Raw genomic sequence first — 18,565 nt, 5'->3', positions numbered from 1 at the left:
GACAACCCAACTGTGCGGCCCGGACGGTCCCCAGCTCCCGATCCGGCGGGAGGGAGGGGGGAGGGGCGGGATTTCCTGCGGGAGGCGCAGAGCCGGCCTTGGAAAGGAGGAGAAAGGGGTTGCGGGGGACAGTGGGAGCCAGAGTCCAGAGTGCCTGAGACTGAGCACAGCCAGCCGGACCCCCGGCGGGGCGGCCGGGAGAGGTGAGACTGCGGGGGCCCGGGCCAGGGGTCAGAACCCTTGAGAGCAGACGCAAACTAACTTTTCTTGTCCGATCGGCGGGCTCCTCCATCTCTTTGCTCCTTCCGCCTTCCTTGAGCACCCCCCCTCCCCCTTTGCGTTCTCCTCTATCTATCCCTCGGACTCTTGACTCCCCGGGTCCCTCTTGCCGCTTTGTTCCCGGGGTCGGCCGTAGCTGGGCTTGGCTGCGGGGAGCTGCGCGGCGCTAGAGGGGCATTCCAAGGGGCGGGGGAGCCAGCCGACCCCAGGCACTGCCAGGAGCACTCTCTCCCGGTGCGGGTCGCGGGCTTTGAGGGGGAGTGCCCTCCGGCTGGGGCTTGGAACTTAGGAGGAATGAGTGGTTCCCCACCTGGGCCCCAGGCCTGCACGAGTCTCATGCCACAAGAGTCTGGCAACAAAATCACCGCCACTGAGGAACTGACTTAAGGTTTTGTGCGGGAAGTCGGGCTGGGGTTTCAGGCTCAGGCTTGGGAGGTAGTTGGCTAGCCTTTTCAGGCTCTCTGTCCCGGATCTTTCTACCCAGCTGCTCCCTCCCACCACAGAGGCAGCGAGGAAGGATTAGCAACAGGTGCTGTAGAGCTATCCCATCCGACAGGTAGATCTCCCCCAGAAATCGAGGGACACAAGCACCCAGCCCTCCCTCTAGGGACCTGGTAGGGAGGAGTATGCTGCAAACACCTTGGACAGGGAGTGACCCCTGCCATCTGCCTGTGCCACTCTCCCAGGCCCTACCTCCTGGCCCCGCCTGTTGTCTGTGGGTGTCAGAGCCTGGGGCTGTGGAGAATGGGCTGCTGGCCCTGCCTACCCCTATGTCTCCTGCTGCCAGGGCCCCTCCTGCCCAATGTTGAGGTGCTGCCCAGTGCCGTGGGGCATAGGCAAGCCAGCCTCTCCCTCCTTGAATGCTGTCCCTCTCCCCTTTGCATGATATATTTCTCGCAAGTACAGCGACTCCCTCCCCTCCCTGAGTGGCTTAGACTTCCCTCCATGACACCTAGGGCAACTAGGGTGATTTGGGGTTCCCTAGAGGTTCTATCTTGCTCATCTTCTCTGTCCTGGTTCCTGTAACCCAGCTTTTCATTGGAGGACGTGTATCTTTTCCAGACCCCCAGGACATGTCCATGGCTGCTGCCTCACGCCAGAGGGGATGCTGACTGCCCTCTGGGTGGGCACTGGTACTTCTGAGCTAACCCAGGAAGATTGGCAGACCCAGTCCCAGCCCATTCCGGGGCTGTCGGAAGCTGCAGGCTGATCTCAGGCCAGATTTCCACACAGCCTCCACCCCACCAGGGACTGACTTTGCTGCCTGTGGTGGCAGCTCCCAGAACACCTTGAGGGACTAGATCTCTGCCTGACAAGGAGCCCATTGCTTGAGATACCAGACTGGTTCCCCCAGGACCAGGGATCCTCCAAAGCACTGAGACATGGCGAACTGACACTCAACCAGGCCGGTCCCTTGCGTCTTCCTGGACTCTGAAGCCCAGAGCCCGGACCCGCAGTCAGAATGGGTCGTGAACAGGACCTTATCCTTGCAGTCAAGAATGGAGACGTGACCTGCGTGCAGAAACTGGTGGCTAAAGTGAAGGCTGCAAAAACAAGTGAGTCCTTGGCGGGGGTGGTCGTCCAGCTGAGGCTCCTCCAGCTGAGGCTCCACGCTGAGTACTGAGGCCACAGAGAGAGGCTGGGGGAGGTGGCGGGGGAGGCTCGCTCTGATTTGCAGACTTGAGGAGGAAGGACTGTGCTGTGGGAGACAAGAAGCGCTTCTGTGTAAGAACCAGGGAGGAAAAAGGGTCCCTTCTTGCTCTGTGTCTCCAGGCAAGTCACTTAGCAGCTCTGAGCCACGGAGTCCTTGCTTACAAAGTGACCGTATTGAAACACATTCGGCTTCTGCTTTGATTGTTTATTGTGTGCCAGGCTCTGTCCTAAGCTCTGGACCAGAGCAGAGAGCCAAGCCAAGCCATGTGCTAGTCCTTGAGGTTGCTCTGTTAGGAGGTGGTTTTGCGGATGCATTTGTTCTTCTAGCTGTGTGGGTCGGGAAATCGCATGACCACCACCCCCCTGCTCCGACCCCATCCATCCACAGACTCGAAGCAGAGCTGTATTTACGTCTGCCCTTCATGAGGATGTCTTTAAAACCTCTTTGGAAGCAGTGGTTGGGTTTCTGGCGGTGGCAGTTGGTTTGGGGTTCTGCGAGGCTTAGAACCCCAGACCTCACCACACGAGTTGCTTTACGGTCGTCGCTGGTGGCATAGTCAGGAAATCTAAACGCTGCGACTGTAACTAAAGCTCCTGTCTCCCCAGCTCATCCGCTTGTGTCCTCGGGAGTGTGTAGCCAAAGCTTTCTGGAGCTTTCTGGAGCTTTCCATGGCCCTGAGGACTATCCCTGACAGGATAGCCAGAGCTGGATGCATGATGGCCACTTAGCCCCATCTCTTAGGGCCCTCTGTGGTAACGGGACCTCTCACACACACATCCCAGGAACGTAGACCCCTCTGGACTTAAGGGCGAGCTCCCTGGGCTCTTCCAGGCCTCGAAGCTTGTCTTCTGGTCTTAAATCAGGATCGGTGGTTCTTCTGGCTCCTCTAGAGATAATAAAGAGAATGTTTCCTGAGGAGAGGGTCTCCTTTGGAGGGAGCATTGGGGTTTTAACTCCAAGACACACCTGGGTCCTGCACACAGGACTCCTCAGGCTACTTGGAAATATCTTATCCCCACCTACACCTTAGTGTGCGGGTGCCAAAAGGAAAGACGTTAATGGCGTGCACCCACCTGCACAGCAGGGCGGAGACCCAGGCATGAGGTGGAGCTGTGCCCCTAGGTCCTTGTGTCCTAGGGATGTGAATGAGGGTGAGCCAGATCGAAGGAAGGTACTGAAGCGGTCGCGGGGAGAGGGCCAGAAGGTCTAAGTGCGAGCCACTCTCCTCCCCCTCACCTCTCTGTTGCTTTTGGCCACCTGCCCGGTGGGGCCTTGGTCACACTGCCGCTGGCCTCACAGCCCTGCCTGCCTCAGAGAGTGAGGCCCACTGGAGGGTAGAAGGAGGGGTTGGCAGATGGCGGGAACCTCACAGCTAGGTGTGTAGGCTCCAAAAAAGGTCTTCTGTGCCCAGTGGCAGAGTCTCGAGGGATCAGTTTCTTCCCTCGGTGCAAGGTCGAGACGCATCTACCTAGCATACAGGTGGACGCTGGGTGAGAGGCCTGAGCCGCCTAATGAAATCCCCGCACTGTTCCTCCCTTCTTTGTCCTCTGAGAAGCCAGAGAGGGTGGTGACAAAGACAGAGGTCCCGGGTGACCTTTGTAAACCTTGGAGTTTATGAAACATGGTAACCCCTCGCTTCCTGTCAGATCCATTATGCAGATAAGGAAAGTGACACGCAGAGCTTCGTGACTTGCCCAAGGTCACACAGCCCTCTGGTCAGATGAGAAATAAACCCTTGCGCTCGCTCTCCTCTGAGTTCCCATGGTAATCTCTACTGTCTGTTCGTATCAGAATCATCGAGGAACGTTCTAAAAGCATAGAGTCCCACCAAATTAAACCTGTGAGAAAGAGCCTGGGTCTCCGTGGAGATCTCGGAGAGGAGGGGACATTCTAAAAGCATAGGGTCCCCCAAGTTAAGCCTGTGAGAAGGAGCCTGGGTCTCCGTGGATGATCTCAGAGAGGGATGACGGGGCCCATGTACCAAAGTAAAACATGGGAAGGGAGGCTTCAGGGCGCCCGCTTTTCCTCTCACTGTGTTGACTGGAACCCTCTAGCTGATGCTTCTTTCCTTTGGCCTCCTGATATCCAGGCTACATACTCCCCCTCCCAGGTCCTCTTCAGGAGCTAGGCGCCTGGGAGGGGTGCCATCGCATGGGCCCTGCCCCTTCCCTCTGCCCCTCCCCATCTATCTCCTTTTTCTGAGGTCTCCTTCCTTGGCCAGAGGAAATGGATGGGCCGAGGTGACCAGCTGAACTCACATCCTTTGCTTGGGCCTGAGATGGGGTGATCCTTCCAGCCCCAGAACTCAGCTGGGGAAGGTTATGCCACAGCGGAAGCGCCTGGAGCCACTGCCCGGAACCGGGACCCCCGCCCTCCCTCCCTCAAGCCAGGGTCCCCAGCCCAGTCGCTGGGCCTCTCCCCTACCACCTTTCCGGCTATTGTTCTGGAAAGAACAGAGCCACCTATCAGGCCCTGCCCCTGTTCCTGTGCTCCTGCTGTCACATTGTCAACCCCTCCCTAGAGAGGACACATTCAGCCCCCTAGCTGCCCCATCCCAGACTCTCCCAGGTGGACAGCTCCGTGCAGTAAAGGCTCCCTGAAGGACAATAGCTCTCTTCTCTTGGGACCTTGTCGTCTCTGCTGAGTCTTAGAGAGACACCTTGGTGGCCAAGGTCACGCAGCCCAGGGAAGGCAGAACAGCCTGAGCCATGCACTTCCTGTTTCTGCAGCTCCAGTTCTCTCCCTACCCCCAAATGGTTCTGTGTTACAAGAACTGTCAGAGTCGGGATGACAGAGGGGAGGCTGGGAGGTCTGTGCTCCCTCCCAGCAGCCCCCACACATTCCCTTGGCTGCCCCACCTTTTCTGTATTTACCTGTTAGGTGTAGAGTCCGTCCGCTCCACCCTGTGTGTATCAGCCCTCTCCCGCCCCATCCCTTGCTTCCCACCCTGATGGAATGAGGCCGTGCCTTTCCCAGGCTGTTGGGGTATTTGGGGGCCCACCAGGGCCTGGGGGCAGGCCTGGACCAGCATGTTTGGCACCCTGCCCAGCCTGGGCTGAGCTAGGCCCCCTCCTTGCCGGCAGGGTGGGTTCCAGCAGGAGTCGGGGACGGCCTGTAACAAGGCCTCTCCTTTCCCAACACCTCAAGGACCAACATGGTCAGACTGCTCCTGGGCTCTTACCCATATGCATCCTGTCCCCGGGAGGCAGTGCCTGCTGCTTTTCTAATGAGGCCAGAATAGCCCAGTCAGAGCTGGCCGGTATCAAGTTGGCAGGTGGGTTAGTGGAAATCCCTGGAGAGTTTGGGTGTAGTGAGTGCCCCAGTGTAGTGGTCAACATGTAAGGAGTGCCCAATGGTTAATGTCATCCCTCCATGCTCAGAAGGGACAGACACTGTCCTGGCAGCTTCTAGGGGGCAGATCCTACGGTCAGCCTGTTTTCAAGGGGGAGACAAAGCCCTGTACGAAAAATGGCCTGTGCAAATGGGTAGGGCTGGCACACTGAACTGGGGCTAGCATCAGTATATCCCATTTGGCCTTGCCCACCAGGTCCAGTACGGGGATGCTCGGAGCCCAGCTTTGTCAACCTTTTCTCTCTGCCCTTGAATACTTAAGCCCCCAGCCCTTCTTTGCACGCCTATTCCCGTTGGCCCAATTGGACAATATGACTCTTTCCCATTCAGGCAGGAATGCCAACCATGCACCCCGTGGGCCTGTCCTATTGAAGGCATGTCAGGCCGATACCCCCTTCCCGCCCCCTTTGGCTCTATAAACAAGCTGGGCAGGGGCGCTTTGGGGAAGGCAGGCCGCTGCTGCAGTGGCTTCGTGTGCTTGGTGCCCTCGAGCCATAGGGACAGGACCTGTAAAGGGCCATGGGGCAGGTGCTTTTCTGTACCCCAAAAGGTCGGTTGGGTCCTTGGAGGTGGGTAGTGAGGGTGTGTCAGGTGAGGGGATGGGGAAGGCAGTTGTTGGCATAGACCCTGATGTCCCCTACTCTGACCCCCCAGAGCTTCTCGGCTCCACGAAGAGACTCAACATCAACTACCAGGATGCCGATGGGTACGTGCTGCTGGGGAAAGAGTGGAATCTTGGGGAGGGGTAAAAGGAAGGGCCCAGGGGCTCCACGATCTGTTCTTTCCTATAAGGTCCTCCAAGTATGTTTTCCTAGAGCTCTGGGTCCTGCCTGTGTAGGGCCAGAGGGAGGGGGTCCTGCCCACCCACCTGCCTATGGAGTTAGTTAGCCCTGAACAAGAGAAGGGGCCTCCTTGGGTCAGATTCTTCCTGGGCCCCTTTTCTCCCTGGAGGGTAGGAGCCCTCAGGCTTCTGCTCCCACGGCCCCCTCCTCTGGGCAGGCTGGGTGGGGGATGCTAGACAAATGAGTCTCTCAGCCAAAACACTGAGTCCTTTCATGCTGTGGCCCGGCTGCTGTGCGCTCCCACGGCAGGACTGGCAGGCATGGGGGGGGCAGTAACGCATCACTGCCGGCCCCCAGAATGAGTTTGGGGGTGGAGGACTACTCATTGATACCCCCTGTTTCGTGTCCCCCATTGCCAGGTTCTCTGCTCTCCACCATGCTGCCTTGGGGGGCAGCCTGGAGCTCATAGCCTTACTGTTGGAGGCTCAAGCCACCGTGGACATCAAGGATAGCAATGGTGAGAGCTCGGTGTATCGCATTAAGTGGGGGAATGGAGGGCCCCTCCTGAGGCCCTTGTGGCCAGAAATCTCTCCTGTTGGTTAGATAGAAATACTCCCAGGTATTGGGGTTCCTTCTCTCAAATTGTGAGTGGCTTCCTTCTAGAGAGTGTGTAATTCAGATTTCCCATTATCTAGATAAGGATACTCAAGAGAGTTTTTAGCACTGCCCTGGGGTTGCCAGATCATCTGGGGTGGACACAGTGAGAACTCTGACTTCTGCTCAGGAGAGGACCTTTTTCTGACCCAACCGGATGAAGCTAGCGTTGCTATATGGAGCTCCCACCTTCCAGCCCGGGTGGCTCCATTCCCTATTTAGATCCCCATGACCCCTCTCAGAATTTCTTCCTTCCATCAGGCATGCGTCCCCTACATTATGCGGCCTGGCAGGGCCGGCTGGAGCCTGTGAGACTGCTGCTCCGGGCTTCGGCGGCTGTCAACGCTGCCTCGCTGGATGGTCAGATCCCTCTACACCTGGCTGCACAGTACGGGCATTATGAGGTGGTAAGTGAGCCTGCCTGAGGGGCTGTGGGGGCCGGGGGCCAGAGTTTGGCCGGCAGCCTCCCTTACCTGGCTTTCCCTCCCAGTCAGAGATGCTTCTCCAGCACCAGTCTAACCCATGCCTAGTCAACAAGTTGAAGAAGACACCCCTAGACCTAGCTTGTGAATTTGGGCGGCTCAAGGTGAGGCCTGCAGCCACACAGGGTGCTGGGTACTAGTGCTGGGTGCTAGTGCTGGGTGCTAGATTCCCTTTGGTCTTCAGAGGAAGCTCTGACCGCTGCCTACTGTAGGTGGCCCAGCTGCTTTTGAACAGCCACTTATGTGTGGCACTGCTGGAGGGAGAGGCGAAGGACCCATGTGACCCCAACTACACCACACCCCTGCACTTGGCTGCTAAGAATGGCCACAGAGAAGTCATCAGGTACCCCAAGGGGCCCACCCACTTCCTCAGCCTCATCCTATGGGACCCTTAGATTCTTATCAGTGCCTCCTTGCTGTTTTTTAAAAAAAATAGTGCATATGCATTTGTTCTGTGTCCGAGTGCATGTGCATGTGAGTGATGCGTGTATTCTGTGTGTGGAGCATATATGTGCACATGAGTGATACATGTGTTCTGTGGGGGGGTATGTGCATGTGATATATGTATGGGGGATGCTTGTGAGTGATACATGTATTGAGGGGTACATGTGAGTAATGCATGTGTTCTTTGGTGAGGCGGATGTACATGTGAGTGATACACATATTGGGGGTGCATGTGAGCGATATATGTGCTCTGTGGTGGGGTGTATGTGCATTTGAGTGATGTATGTGTTCTTTGGAGGGTATGTGCATATGAGTGATAGCTGTGTTCTGTGTGGGCTATGTGCACATGACTGCTGCGTATACATGTGTTGGGACAGGTCTGTGTGCCTGAGTGCAGTTACCTGCAGAGACAGTAGAGCCGGAGTCGCCATAGTTGTGAGCTGCCGGGGGTTGAACTAGGACTCTCTGAGAGCAGCATGCTCCTCCACACAGAGTTGTCTCTCCGGTCCACAGCTGCTGTTTCCTTCTTGCTCTCAGTGACCCGGTCCCCACGTCCCTCGCAATCCGCTTCTTCCCCTACCCACCCGCCTCACAACTCCTGCCCTCCACAGGCAGCTCTTAAAAGCCGGTATTGAGATCAACCGCCAGACCAAGACGGGCACCGCACTCCATGAGGCTGCGCTGTACGGCAAAACTGAGGTGGTGCGGCTGCTGCTGGAGGTGGGTGTGGCCACGCAGGGCCTCCTGTTACACGCTGAGGGCAACGTAGAAGGCTACAGTGCTTTGTGGCTCTCATCCTTCTGAGTGGAGCTAAGGGCTTGTGGCTGGGGTGCAGACCTGTCTGCCTTAGACACCAAGTCCGCGCCTTACTAGCTCATTCTTGCTCATTCTTGGCCCAATGTCTGAGACTCCATGCTTCTCAAATCTGAGACGTGAAAGCGTCCGCCTGGGTAGTTGGGAGGACTAGAGAAGAAATGCCAAGCAAAATGCCTGAGATACACTCTCGTGTTGCCGTGTGCCCCAGGGAGGTGTGGACGTGAATATCCGGAACACATATAACCAGACGGCGCTGGACATAGTGAATCAGTTCACCACCTCCCAGGCCAGCCGGGAGATCAAGCAGCTGCTTCGGGGTGAGCGGGAAGAAGGTCTGGCGGGGGCTGGCGGAGAAGCCTTTACAGAACTCCCAGAGCATGGCAGGAGAATCTGCTGAGGCGGTCAGCTTCCATAACTGACATCTGCTCATCCCCTTCCCCCAGAGGCTTCGGGGATCTTGAAGGTTCGAGCGCTCAAGGATTTCTGGAACCTTCATGACCCTACCGCTCTCAATGTCCGGGCAGGAGATGTCATCACGGTGAGGGGCCCACACAGACGTTTCTTTAGAAGATGAGCAATTGCTGTGTCTTACTTAGGCATAATACTTCCTGTGTTAGTAAGCTGAGTTAAATCTGTAGATTACTCCTCATATGATCATTTCCAACTCCAGGGTACATAGGTTCTGTTAGTTCTATCTGTAGCTCCGGCTGTCCTGGAACTCACTCTGTAGACCAGGCTGGCCTCGAACTCGGAAATCCGCCTGCCTCTGCCTCCCAAGTGCTAGGATTAAAGGTGTGTGCCACCACCGGCCGGCTGTTTGTTTGTTTTCAAGACAAGGTTTCTCTGTGTAGCCCTGGCTGTCCTGGAACTCACTCTGTAGACCAGGCTGGTCTCGAACTCAGAAATCCACCTACCTCTGCCTCCCAAGTGCTGGGATTGAAGGCGTGTGTCACCACTGCCCGGCAGCATTTTTTTTTAAGGGGATGACAAAGTTGATGCTTAGAGAAACTAAACAGAGTCGTCAGGTCACATACCTAGTAAACAGTAGAGCTGAGGCTAGAGCATTGTCAGTATGCCCTGTGGTACAAGGCAATTGGGCTGGCATTGGTGGCCAGACTTGGGTAGAAGTAATCTCCATGAGGAAGAGAGATAGACCAGTCCTGCTGGACTGTTACTACAGAGACAGCCACAACCACTAACTTGATATAAAGACTGACTGCCTTTTCTGTCCATTGCCATCACAACAGGTGCTTGAACAGCACCCTGATGGCCGCTGGAAGGGCCACATCCATGAGAGCCAAAGGGGCACAGACCGTGTCGGCTACTTCCCCCCGGGCATCGTGGAGGTGGTCAGCAAGCGGGTGGGCGTACCTGTGGCCCGCCTCCCCTCCGCACCCACTCTGCTACGGCCAAGCTTCTCCCGGATATCACAGCCTTCGGCTGATGATCCCCTGCCATCTCTCACCTACGGCCAGCTCCCTCGGGTGGGCCTCAGCCCAGACAGTCCAGGTACGCCCTCCCAGGAGACACCATGGGTCACTGGGCACTAGCAAGTTGCTAGTCAGCTGTTAGCAGTGCCAACTCTGACCTTTGTGCTTCTGCCCTCCCCCCTCCCACAGCAGGCGACAGGAATAGCGTGGGCAGCGAGGGTAGTGTGGGCAGCATCCGCAGCGCAGGCAGCGGGCAGAGCTCTGAAGGCACCAACGGCCATGGCACCGGCCTCCTGATTGAAAACGCTCAGGTAGGAGGGAGGGTACCTGGGCCTGCTCGGAGCCTGCCCACTGCTAGTTTCCCATGCACTGAGTAGGGCTCTTATTCCGTCTCCAGCCACTGCCCTCTGCCAGTGAGGACCAGGTACTGCCAGGCCTGCATGCCCCGTCCCCAGCAGGTGAGATGGGTAAACAGTACAGGTGGGGATGGTGGCGGTGAGGGCTTGCCCCTGCCCATCCCTCCTCCAGCCACTTCTGATGCCATTGATCTCTCTCCCTGAAGACACCCTGAGCCACCGCCCTCTGGCTAGTTACCGCTCTGGGGAGATCTTCACCCAAGATGTCAGACCAGAACAGCTACTGGAAGGGAAGGTGAGGTTTCCACGGGAAATACACGTCAGGCCTTGGCACAAAGTGGAGGGCTTCTGTATCCACTGAGACCTAGCTCTCGGGGACGGAGGGGACGGGCCAATGGGCTAGACCTCTTCTCGGCTGACCTTTCCATCCCATCTCACTTCCTGCCTCAGGATGCACAGGCCATTCATAACTGGCTAAGCGAATTCCAGCTAGAGGGCTACACTGCCCACTTCCTGCAGGCTGGCTATGATGTGCCGACCATCAGTCGGATGACACCTGAGGTAGGTCCTGCAGCAGGTGAAGGGAGGGCCTTGTAGGCAGAGGACGGCCCTGATGCCCACACCGTGTGTAACAGGATCTGACGGCCATTGGGGTGACCAAGCCTGGACATAGGAAGAAGATCGCCTCGGAAATTGCCCAGCTCAGCATTGCTGAGTGGCTGCCCAACTATATCCCGGTGAGCAGGTGTCCAGGTTGGGGCCTCTGACTCTCACCCAGGGCCGCGGCTTTCAGAGGGGGATGCTTCCTCTCTGGCATGGGGCAAACGTGGTTTGATGGTGGCACCCTTCCAGGTGGACTTGCTGGAGTGGCTGTGTGCACTGGGACTGCCACAGTACCACAAGCAGCTAGTGAGCAGCGGCTATGACTCTATGGGGCTGGTGGCCGATCTCACCTGGGAGGAGCTGCAGGAGATCGGCGTGAACAAGCTGGGTGAGGACCACTATGAGGCCCCCTAGCCTCTAGTATCTCCGAGAGAAGGGAAACGGGACGACTGGTCCTAGACTCAGCTAACTCATCTGATTCTGTCTACCCTCCCAGGGCATCAGAAGAAGCTTATGTTAGGTGTGAGGCGGCTGGCAGAACTAAGGCGGGGCCTGCTGCAAGGCGAAGCCCTAGGTGAAGGCGGACGCCGGATGACCAGGGGTCCAGAGCTGATGGCCATCGAAGGCCTGGAGAATGGGGAAGGCCCAGCTATGTCTGGCCCTCGCCTCCTCACCTTTCAGGGCAGTGAGCTGAGCCCAGAGCTACAGGCAGCTATGGCAGGGGGTGGCCCAGAGCCACTCCCCCTCCCCCCAGCCCGTTCTCCTAGCCAGGAGAGCATTGGTGCGCGCTCCCGGGGCTCTGGCCACTCACAGGAACGGCCTGTTTCCCAGCCCAGTGTTGGTGACCCTAGTACCCTACAGGAGAGGAACCTTCCGGAGGGTACAGAGCGCCCCTCTAAGCTTTGTTCTCCACTCCCTGGCCAAGGACCTGCCCCTTACGTCTTTATGTGTCCGCAGAGCTTACCCTTTAGCCCGGCCCCAGCGCCACCTCCTGGTGTTCCCCGGGCCTTCTCCTACTTGGCTGGCTCTCCTGCCGCTCCTCCAGACCCACCGCGGCCGAAACGCCGGTCTCACAGCCTGAGCCGCCCTGGCCCCGCTGAGGGGGAAGGGGAAGGGGAGGCTGAAGGGCCAGTGGGCAGTGCCTTGGGCAGCTATGCCACACTTACTCGGAGACCAGGACGCAGCACCCTGGCCCGGACTAGTCCTAGCCTGACCCCAACTCGAGGGACCCCCCGAAGCCAGTCCTTTGCCCTCCGTGCACGCCGTAAAGGTCCCCCACCCCCACCCCCCAAGCGCCTCAGTTCTGTCTCTGGCTCCACCGAGCCACCTTCACTAGACGGAGCCACAGGGCCCAAGGAAGGGGCCGCAGGGCCCAAGGAAGGGGCTGCAGGGCCCCGGAGGAGAACACTGAGTGAACCAACCGGCCCCTCAGAGTCCCCTGGTCCTTCTGCGCCAACTGGCCCTGTGTCGGACACAGAAGAAGAGGAACCTGGCCCTGAGGAAACACCCCCATCTCGGGGCAGCTCAGGGGAAGGGCTGCCCTTCGCAGAGGAGGGGAACCTGACTATCAAGCAGCGGCCGAAGCCAGCTGGTCCCCCTCCCCGTGAGACACCTGTGCCCCCTGGCCTTGACTTCAACCTCACAGAGTCAGATACTGTCAAACGCAGGCCCAAGTACAAGGAGAGAGAGCCACTACAGACGGCCCTGTTGGCCTTTGGGGTAGTGGGCGGTGATACCCTTTGCCCCTCCACTCCCCTGCCCTCCCAGGCCCCGTGTGAATCCCCCTCAGCTTCCTCAAACCCTCCATGGTCTGAGCCCAGCAGCCTTCTGTCTCAAGGAACTCCAGCCCCTACACTCAGCCCCATAACTCAGCCCCCCGGGCACCCAGGGCCCAGTGCTGGACCCCCCACAGGCAGTAAGCCTAATGTAGAGATGGAGCCGCCTGCTCCCCCTGCCGCCCTCCTCAAAGTGCCTGGAGCAGGTAAGAAATGAGGCCCGCAGAGGGTAGGGGCTGTGTGCAGGGTCAGGGCCAGCCAAGTCACATGGGAACCTTTTGTCCTGAAGGAACAGCTCCCAAGCCCGTGTCTGTGGCCTGCACTCAGCTGGCATTTTCTGGCCCAAAGCTGGCTCCCCGGCTCGGCCCCCGCCCAGTACCCCCTCCAAGGCCTGAGAATACTGGGCCTGTGTGTCCAGGTCGGGTCCAGCAGAGACTGGAGCAGACCAGCTCATCCTTGGAAGCCGCACTGAAGGCAGCTGAGAAGAGCATTGGCACCGAGGAACGAGATGGGTGAGCTGGGTGTAGGGAGCAAGGAGAGGGGGCCATGCCTGGGAGCACTGGAAGAAGTCTCGGCCTGCAGCATCTTCGGCTATGGAGGCCTCAGTGGGACCTAGGTTTCAGAGTGGCCTATAGAGATTACTGGTGACTGTCACAGGTGCATTGGTTTGGGTAACTCCTTGTCCCTGAGCCTCCAAGCTCATGTGTAAGGGAGGGACAGTAACCCCTGCTGCTGGGAGGTTATAAAGTCAGCCCTGAGGTACACAGTGTTCAGCAACAGACGAGTGCAGTGGGCTGCAGACCCACCAGCCCATCTCAAGGTTTTCCCTTGATGTAGCCCCACAGGGACGTCTACCAAGCACATCCTGGACGACATTAGCACCATGTTTGATGCCCTGGCTGACCAGCTGGATGCCATGCTGGACTGAACAAACCTCGCCTGTGACTCTCCCACTGCCAGCGTCACTGCCTGTGGCCCTGTGCCACGCAAGAAACAGGCAGAGGCTCTGCTGGGCTCTGTATCCTTCCACAGCAGAGGCCTCCTATGGCTCCAAGCCGTCACAGAGAGGCTGAGAGGACTTGTCAGAACCTGACTGAGGGGCCTCAGCTGTGTGGGAGCAAAGCCTTCCTCCCACAGCTATGGCCCCCAAACAGGGACCCTCATAGGAACATTCTCCTCTGGGAGGAGGTGGTGACAGGGATTTGGGGTGCACCTCCTTGCCTCGTCTAAAGTCCCTGTGTTCTGGGAATTTGTCTGGCCACCCACTGAGTTACTAGGGCTCTGTGAGGCTGTGTGCTTGGCCAGTCCCCTCTGCAAGTGTACATAGGAGCTGTAAATACAGAGCGGGGCGTGCCTTCCTGCCTGGCCATCCCACACTGGGAGGCAGTGCTGGCCAGGACCAGGGGCAGCGAGAATAACAGATCCCCAGTGTCCAGACTCTTACAACTGTACATAATATTTTTCAAGCAGAGAGAAATGCATATATTTTAAATGGAATTTATTCTATCTATTAACTGCCTGAGAGGATGCAGTAGGGGAAGGCCTTCAGGCCACAGAAGAACCGTCTACCCACCTCCTGCTGGAGGACCCAGTTGGTCTAGCCTGGGCTCTGTAACCAACCATTAACCTCTTCACCCAGCTAACATCAATGAAAGAGTCATTCCACGTGACCAGGCTGTGTTTGCATGTGTGCCGCAAACCTCTGGATCTGGGGATATCCCGTCACTGGGACCTGGGGACACTCCCCCGTGTAGAGTGCCGGGAGCTGCGGCCTTGGGAGGGGCTTTTCCTGGCTGTTTCACACAGATCCACCACAGGATGGTTTTTAAGCAATTTACAATTTTAATATAAACCAGTTGACATTCATTCCCCCAAAGGCTCATTTTCCAGTAAAAAAAAAAAAAAAAAAGTAAAAAATGTCTCCCAGAACAAGGACAGGGGCCACACGGTGCCTGGGCAGGGTCCTCTGTGGATGACTTATGGTCAGCTGACACGGGGGACCCAGGTGAGGTGGACCCTTTCCTTCTTCAAGCCTGGAGGATGGGGAGGTCTTGGGCAGCCATCTGGGAAGATGGGACATGGGCAGGAGGACACAACATCTTGTACAGCAGCAGCCTCTGCTTTCCAACAGACTGAGGGGACCCCTAAGATGGGGAACCCATGGGAGAAGACTAAGGACCCCTTTACCAAGGGCCTGAGGTCATACATTCAAGAGTGGCCCTGGCATGGCCAGGGAAGAGCCAAAGCAGTCCTGTCAGACCATGGCTACAACCCGTTGGCTTCTTCATGAAAAGCCTGAGTCGGAAGACAGTAGTCTCCAGTGCCCACAGCTAAGCCTCCGATGCCATGAGGCACAAAGTCAGCCCTGGAAAGTTTGTGATACCAACTTCCCAGTAGGTCTGGCTCTAGCCCCAGGAAGCTGGGCAACTATGGCCACCATGGCCAATGGTTCAGAAGGGAGAGTTCATGCCCAGCTTAGTCTCAAACTGCAGCTTCTGGCGCTTCTGGTAGCGGACACGGACCCTGGTGAAATAGATTAAGATACAGTTGACAACTTGGCCTGCTGGATCAGGCCTGTAATTCTAGCTACCTGAAGGCTGAGGCAGGAGGATTATGAGATCAAGACCTATCTAGATTACTTAGTCAAGGGTGCCAGGGCTCTAGCCAGGAGTGGAGTATATTACAGGAGCTGGTTCAGTCCAGCGCCAGGAAAACAAACGGGTTGGTGTAGACCTTTAGACTAGAGGACTGAGTAGGGTGCCAACACTGAGGTCATAGGTTCAGGGGGCAGACAGCCCAGTGGAGCGACAAGCTCACCGAATCTCATGTAGCTTTACAATCTCATTGGTGACTACCACAAGGACCAGGGACAGGCAGCCCAGGAGCCATGTTAGCAGGGGCACGTCTTCTAGGCCAAAGTGGATCCGTGAGTCCTTGTGTGTCCACAGCTGCAGGTCCACCACTGTCTGGACCACCTGACCGAGCAGTCTGTGGAAGGACACAGCCCTGTGTGAGCCCAGAGTCCTCGTGCTTTCTCCCCGGCTTTCCCAGTACTAGTTGGAGGAGGCCCCCTGTCTTCCTCCCACCTGTGACCCCAAGACTGTCCCGCAGCCACCATTAAGCACTACTCACACCACAGGCACGGTCACCGCCCACCAGAGGTTTGTCAAAGGGCTCTTTCTCCACAGAGGCTTGGTGCGGTGCACATGGGTGATGGAGATAAAGACTAGAGAGATCGGCCAGTGGGGTGTCAAGGCTTCCCAAAGTCTTGCCTCCCACCCTGAGGCCTCCCCACTTGCAGCAGCCCCCATGGGGCAGAGTCCTTACCAGTGTGCAAAACAATCAGGGCAGCTGTGAGCTTCTGAGCTGATAGCAACCCATTGGCGAAATCCTCAAACCAGGCCGGCGCTCTGTCATCATTGCTGCCAAAGGGAGACAAAGGCTTGGCCTCCTGAGGGCCCGCAGGGTGGGCCGGGTGGGGTGTGGGGCTGGGGAGGTTCCCTAGGACCCACCTGCAAAGCATGACTGAGGAGCAGTTGGTGAGGTTGCGGGCCTGAGCGCTGTCACAGAAGCTCTGCAGTGTGAAGCCAAAGCAGATGAGGCACGAGCTGACGCTGAGGCTGAACTTGAGCAGGAAGCAGAGCAGGAAGTGCTGCTGAGTCTGTGCACGGGAGGGCACGGGAGGACGGTCACTGCCATGGCAGGCGGGCCTTCCTGCAGGCTACAGGGCAGGCCTGGCACCCTCCATCTCTTTTAAATATTCAGCGAGCCCTCAGCAGGTAAGTGGCCACGCCTCGGGGATAAGGCCCAGGAACTACATTCCCAGCAAGGCTCTCTCAGTTCTGGCCACAGGCCACCACCTCTCAGATGGCCGACCTCCGCAGTCTTCCCAATCTCCTTAGAGTTTGATCTACTCCCGGCCCCTCAGAGAAGCCCCGGATGAGGCTCTGCCCTGCTTACCTTCTTGGGAATGGACTGAAGGTTCTTGCCTGTTGCCATGGACATGATGGAGCTATGTGGTGGTTTCCCCAACAGAGAGATGCTGAAATTAAGTATGGGTAAAGTATGGTTGCTGCTTGTGTCCCAGCTCTGACAGGGAACGCTTACAGGGCCTCTTGGCCGTGAGAGAAAGTCCAGTAGTGAGGAGGGGGAAGACAAGGGCCTTGCATCAGTGCCTCCTCGCGCCAGAGGTGAGCCCTGAGCCATCCTGCCAGAAAACTCTGGGCCCCATGGGATGCCCACTGACACCCTAAGCTCACTAGCAGGACACACAGGGGCTTCAAGGCCTCTCACCTGAGCAGAGGGTAAGAAAAGCAGGACAGCCACAAGATGTCTGTGGTACTCAGGAGTGGGGGCAGCTGGACCAGACAAGACAGGAACTAGAGCAGGAAAGAAAATATCACCAGATTTGGAGACCCCAAGGCTAGCCACCTTACCCTGGCTCAAGAGACTCAACATCTTGACCCAGAGGACCAGGAACAAGAGAATACTTCTACACATGGGGTCATCTCAAAAGCCTGTGACAGAGGCCTGTGACTACCCTGCACCCCCAGACTCTCTTCCTTAGAAAGAGGGGCAATGCTTGTACAGAGCCTGGCTTACCTGAATGACCACAAGGGTCAGCTGGCACTGCAACAAGAAGAGGAAGCACTTCCGGATACCATAGGTGGCATGCCGGGCCTGAGGGTCGACAGGGACAGGTTAGGATCCAGGTACGCCTGGCCGAGCCGAGCCACACTCAAATGCCTTGAGGAGATTCACTAGTCACTCCCACAGAGGCCAAGCAGGGTCTGCAGGGCCCAGAACTATCATGTTCTGCCTTCAGGGCCACCCCCCCACCCTCACCTCACACACACCTCCTGAGACCCACCTGCTCAATGAGCCGGATGATGCTGATGGTTTCTTCTTGGCGAAAGGTCAGGGAGCAAGGCAGGCTGTTGAGCTGCCCTGAGAGCTGCAGGGGAGAAAGGCCATCCGAGGCCTGGGCCATGGTGGTGCTGGTGGCGTAGCCAAAGGTCTCCCAGGAGCAGCGTGATGGGTACAAGGGATCCAGGGCAATGCTGCTCGGTGGAGGGAAAATCCGCCTATGAAGGATACTCTACAACTGTCTACCACAAGATGGGAGCATCCCATTCCTCTTCTCCCAGCAGACCCAGGTCCCTGGGTCTGAGCCAATGCAAGCCTCTAGCTAGCCACACACAGCCTGCCCATCCACCCACGGTTTGAGAAGCAGAGCTTGGCCCACAGCCCCCGTGCCTCTCGCTGGGCCCACAGTCCCCGTGCCTCTCGCTGGGCCCACAGCCCCCGTGCCTCTCGCTGACCTGACGTCACTCTGGAGGAAGAGGCAGCTGTTGCGCAGGTTGGCTGAGCTGCCCAGGCAGCAAGTCACCTCGCCGTACTCCTGCATGATCTTTATCATCTCACGCATGGCTGTGGGCAGCAAGAGTCACCAGAGTCAGGCAAGCGGAGCCCTGTGCAGCGGAGCCCCATGCAGTGCCAGTACAAACCCACAGGCCCAAACCATGGGGAGCAAAGGGGAGTACATTACATTCCTCTTTGGAGCAACCCCAACAAGCAGCATGGGCACAGGAGTACCCACAGCAGGCTCCCTGAAATGCCCACGGTGTCGCCCCACTGAATCCCCAGCCAGCCCCAGCCTAGACTCTTCTACTCTGCTCTCTGAGGGATAGTGTGCCACCCCTACAGAAGGGGGGTGCACAGCACTCACTATCAGGGGTACAGTCGGTGAAGAGGGGCACAAGCAGCGGCACATTGTCGATGTTCTGTAGGTGAGGCCGCACCTGGTGGATGCCCCGGGGAAGCTTGGCCTGGAGGAAGCAGAGATGTCAGTAGACTCAAGATAGGGAGCAGAGCTGGGCGGTGGTGGCGCACGCCTTTAATCCCAGCACTCGGGAGGCAGAGGCAGGCGGATTTCTGAG

General features: G+C 57.6%; 2 protein-coding genes and 1 long non-coding RNA gene across 10 annotated transcripts in view; 1 reads left to right on the top strand and 2 right to left on the bottom strand.

The window, feature by feature from the left end:
- The first annotated feature begins 6 nt into the window (after window positions 1-6).
- On the top strand, window positions 7-14,296 carry Caskin2 (CASK interacting protein 2). Of its 2 annotated transcripts, XM_031355154.1 has the most exons (20): window positions 7-203; window positions 1,342-1,835; window positions 5,939-5,990; window positions 6,486-6,583; window positions 6,982-7,127; window positions 7,211-7,306; window positions 7,415-7,545; window positions 8,258-8,366; window positions 8,671-8,779; window positions 8,906-9,000; window positions 9,710-9,971; window positions 10,082-10,203; window positions 10,290-10,350; window positions 10,455-10,543; window positions 10,699-10,809; window positions 10,884-10,985; window positions 11,101-11,239; window positions 11,348-12,832; window positions 12,916-13,138; window positions 13,464-14,296. In XM_031355154.1, exons 2-20 carry the CDS (start codon window positions 1,742-1,744, stop codon window positions 13,552-13,554), a joined length of 3,615 nt encoding a protein of 1,204 aa, XP_031211014.1. In that variant the 5' UTR covers window positions 7-203; window positions 1,342-1,741; the 3' UTR covers window positions 13,555-14,296. The 2 variants fall into 2 exon arrangements, with proteins under 2 accessions (XP_031211014.1, XP_031211013.1); XM_031355153.1 differs by lacking the exons at window positions 7-203; window positions 1,342-1,835 and adding an exon at window positions 3,938-5,207.
- Window positions 2,123-3,683, bottom strand: LOC116079256. Its single transcript, XR_004113845.1, has 3 exons — window positions 3,170-3,683; window positions 3,007-3,066; window positions 2,123-2,819 (listed from the first exon to the last, which is right to left on the bottom strand). It is a non-coding gene; the product is annotated as an uncharacterized LOC116079256 (long non-coding RNA).
- A 292-nt stretch (window positions 14,297-14,588) lies between the features above and the next one.
- Window positions 14,589-18,565, bottom strand: part of Tmem94 (transmembrane protein 94) — a 38,687-nt gene continuing 34,710 nt past the window's right edge. For 5 of the 7 annotated variants that reach the window (XM_031355146.1, XM_031355149.1, XM_031355152.1 and 2 more), the window contains exons 22-32: window positions 18,355-18,454; window positions 17,948-18,056; window positions 17,497-17,710; window positions 17,229-17,306; window positions 16,920-17,005; window positions 16,587-16,668; window positions 16,139-16,287; window positions 15,954-16,048; window positions 15,759-15,852; window positions 15,444-15,614; window positions 14,589-15,149 (exon numbers count right to left, since the gene is read on the bottom strand). In XM_031355146.1, coding sequence (XP_031211006.1) covers window positions 15,077-15,149; window positions 15,444-15,614; window positions 15,759-15,852; window positions 15,954-16,048; window positions 16,139-16,287; window positions 16,587-16,668; window positions 16,920-17,005; window positions 17,229-17,306; window positions 17,497-17,710; window positions 17,948-18,056; window positions 18,355-18,454 — 1,251 coding nt within the window. In that variant the 3' untranslated portion in view covers window positions 14,589-15,076. The remainder of the gene's footprint in view (window positions 15,150-15,443; window positions 15,615-15,758; window positions 15,853-15,953; window positions 16,049-16,138; window positions 16,288-16,586; window positions 16,669-16,919; window positions 17,006-17,228; window positions 17,307-17,496; window positions 17,711-17,947; window positions 18,057-18,354; window positions 18,455-18,565) is intronic. The other 2 variants (XM_031355150.1, XM_031355151.1) reach the window with 1 other exon arrangement.

The sequence above is a fragment of the Mastomys coucha genome, unplaced genomic scaffold (assembly GCF_008632895.1).
Source record: "Mastomys coucha isolate ucsf_1 unplaced genomic scaffold, UCSF_Mcou_1 pScaffold5, whole genome shotgun sequence".
Classification (NCBI taxonomy): Eukaryota; Metazoa; Chordata; class Mammalia; order Rodentia; family Muridae; genus Mastomys; species Mastomys coucha.
The sequence above is the reverse complement of the archived record's forward strand: the minus strand, read 5'-3'. Positions and strand labels throughout refer to the sequence as shown.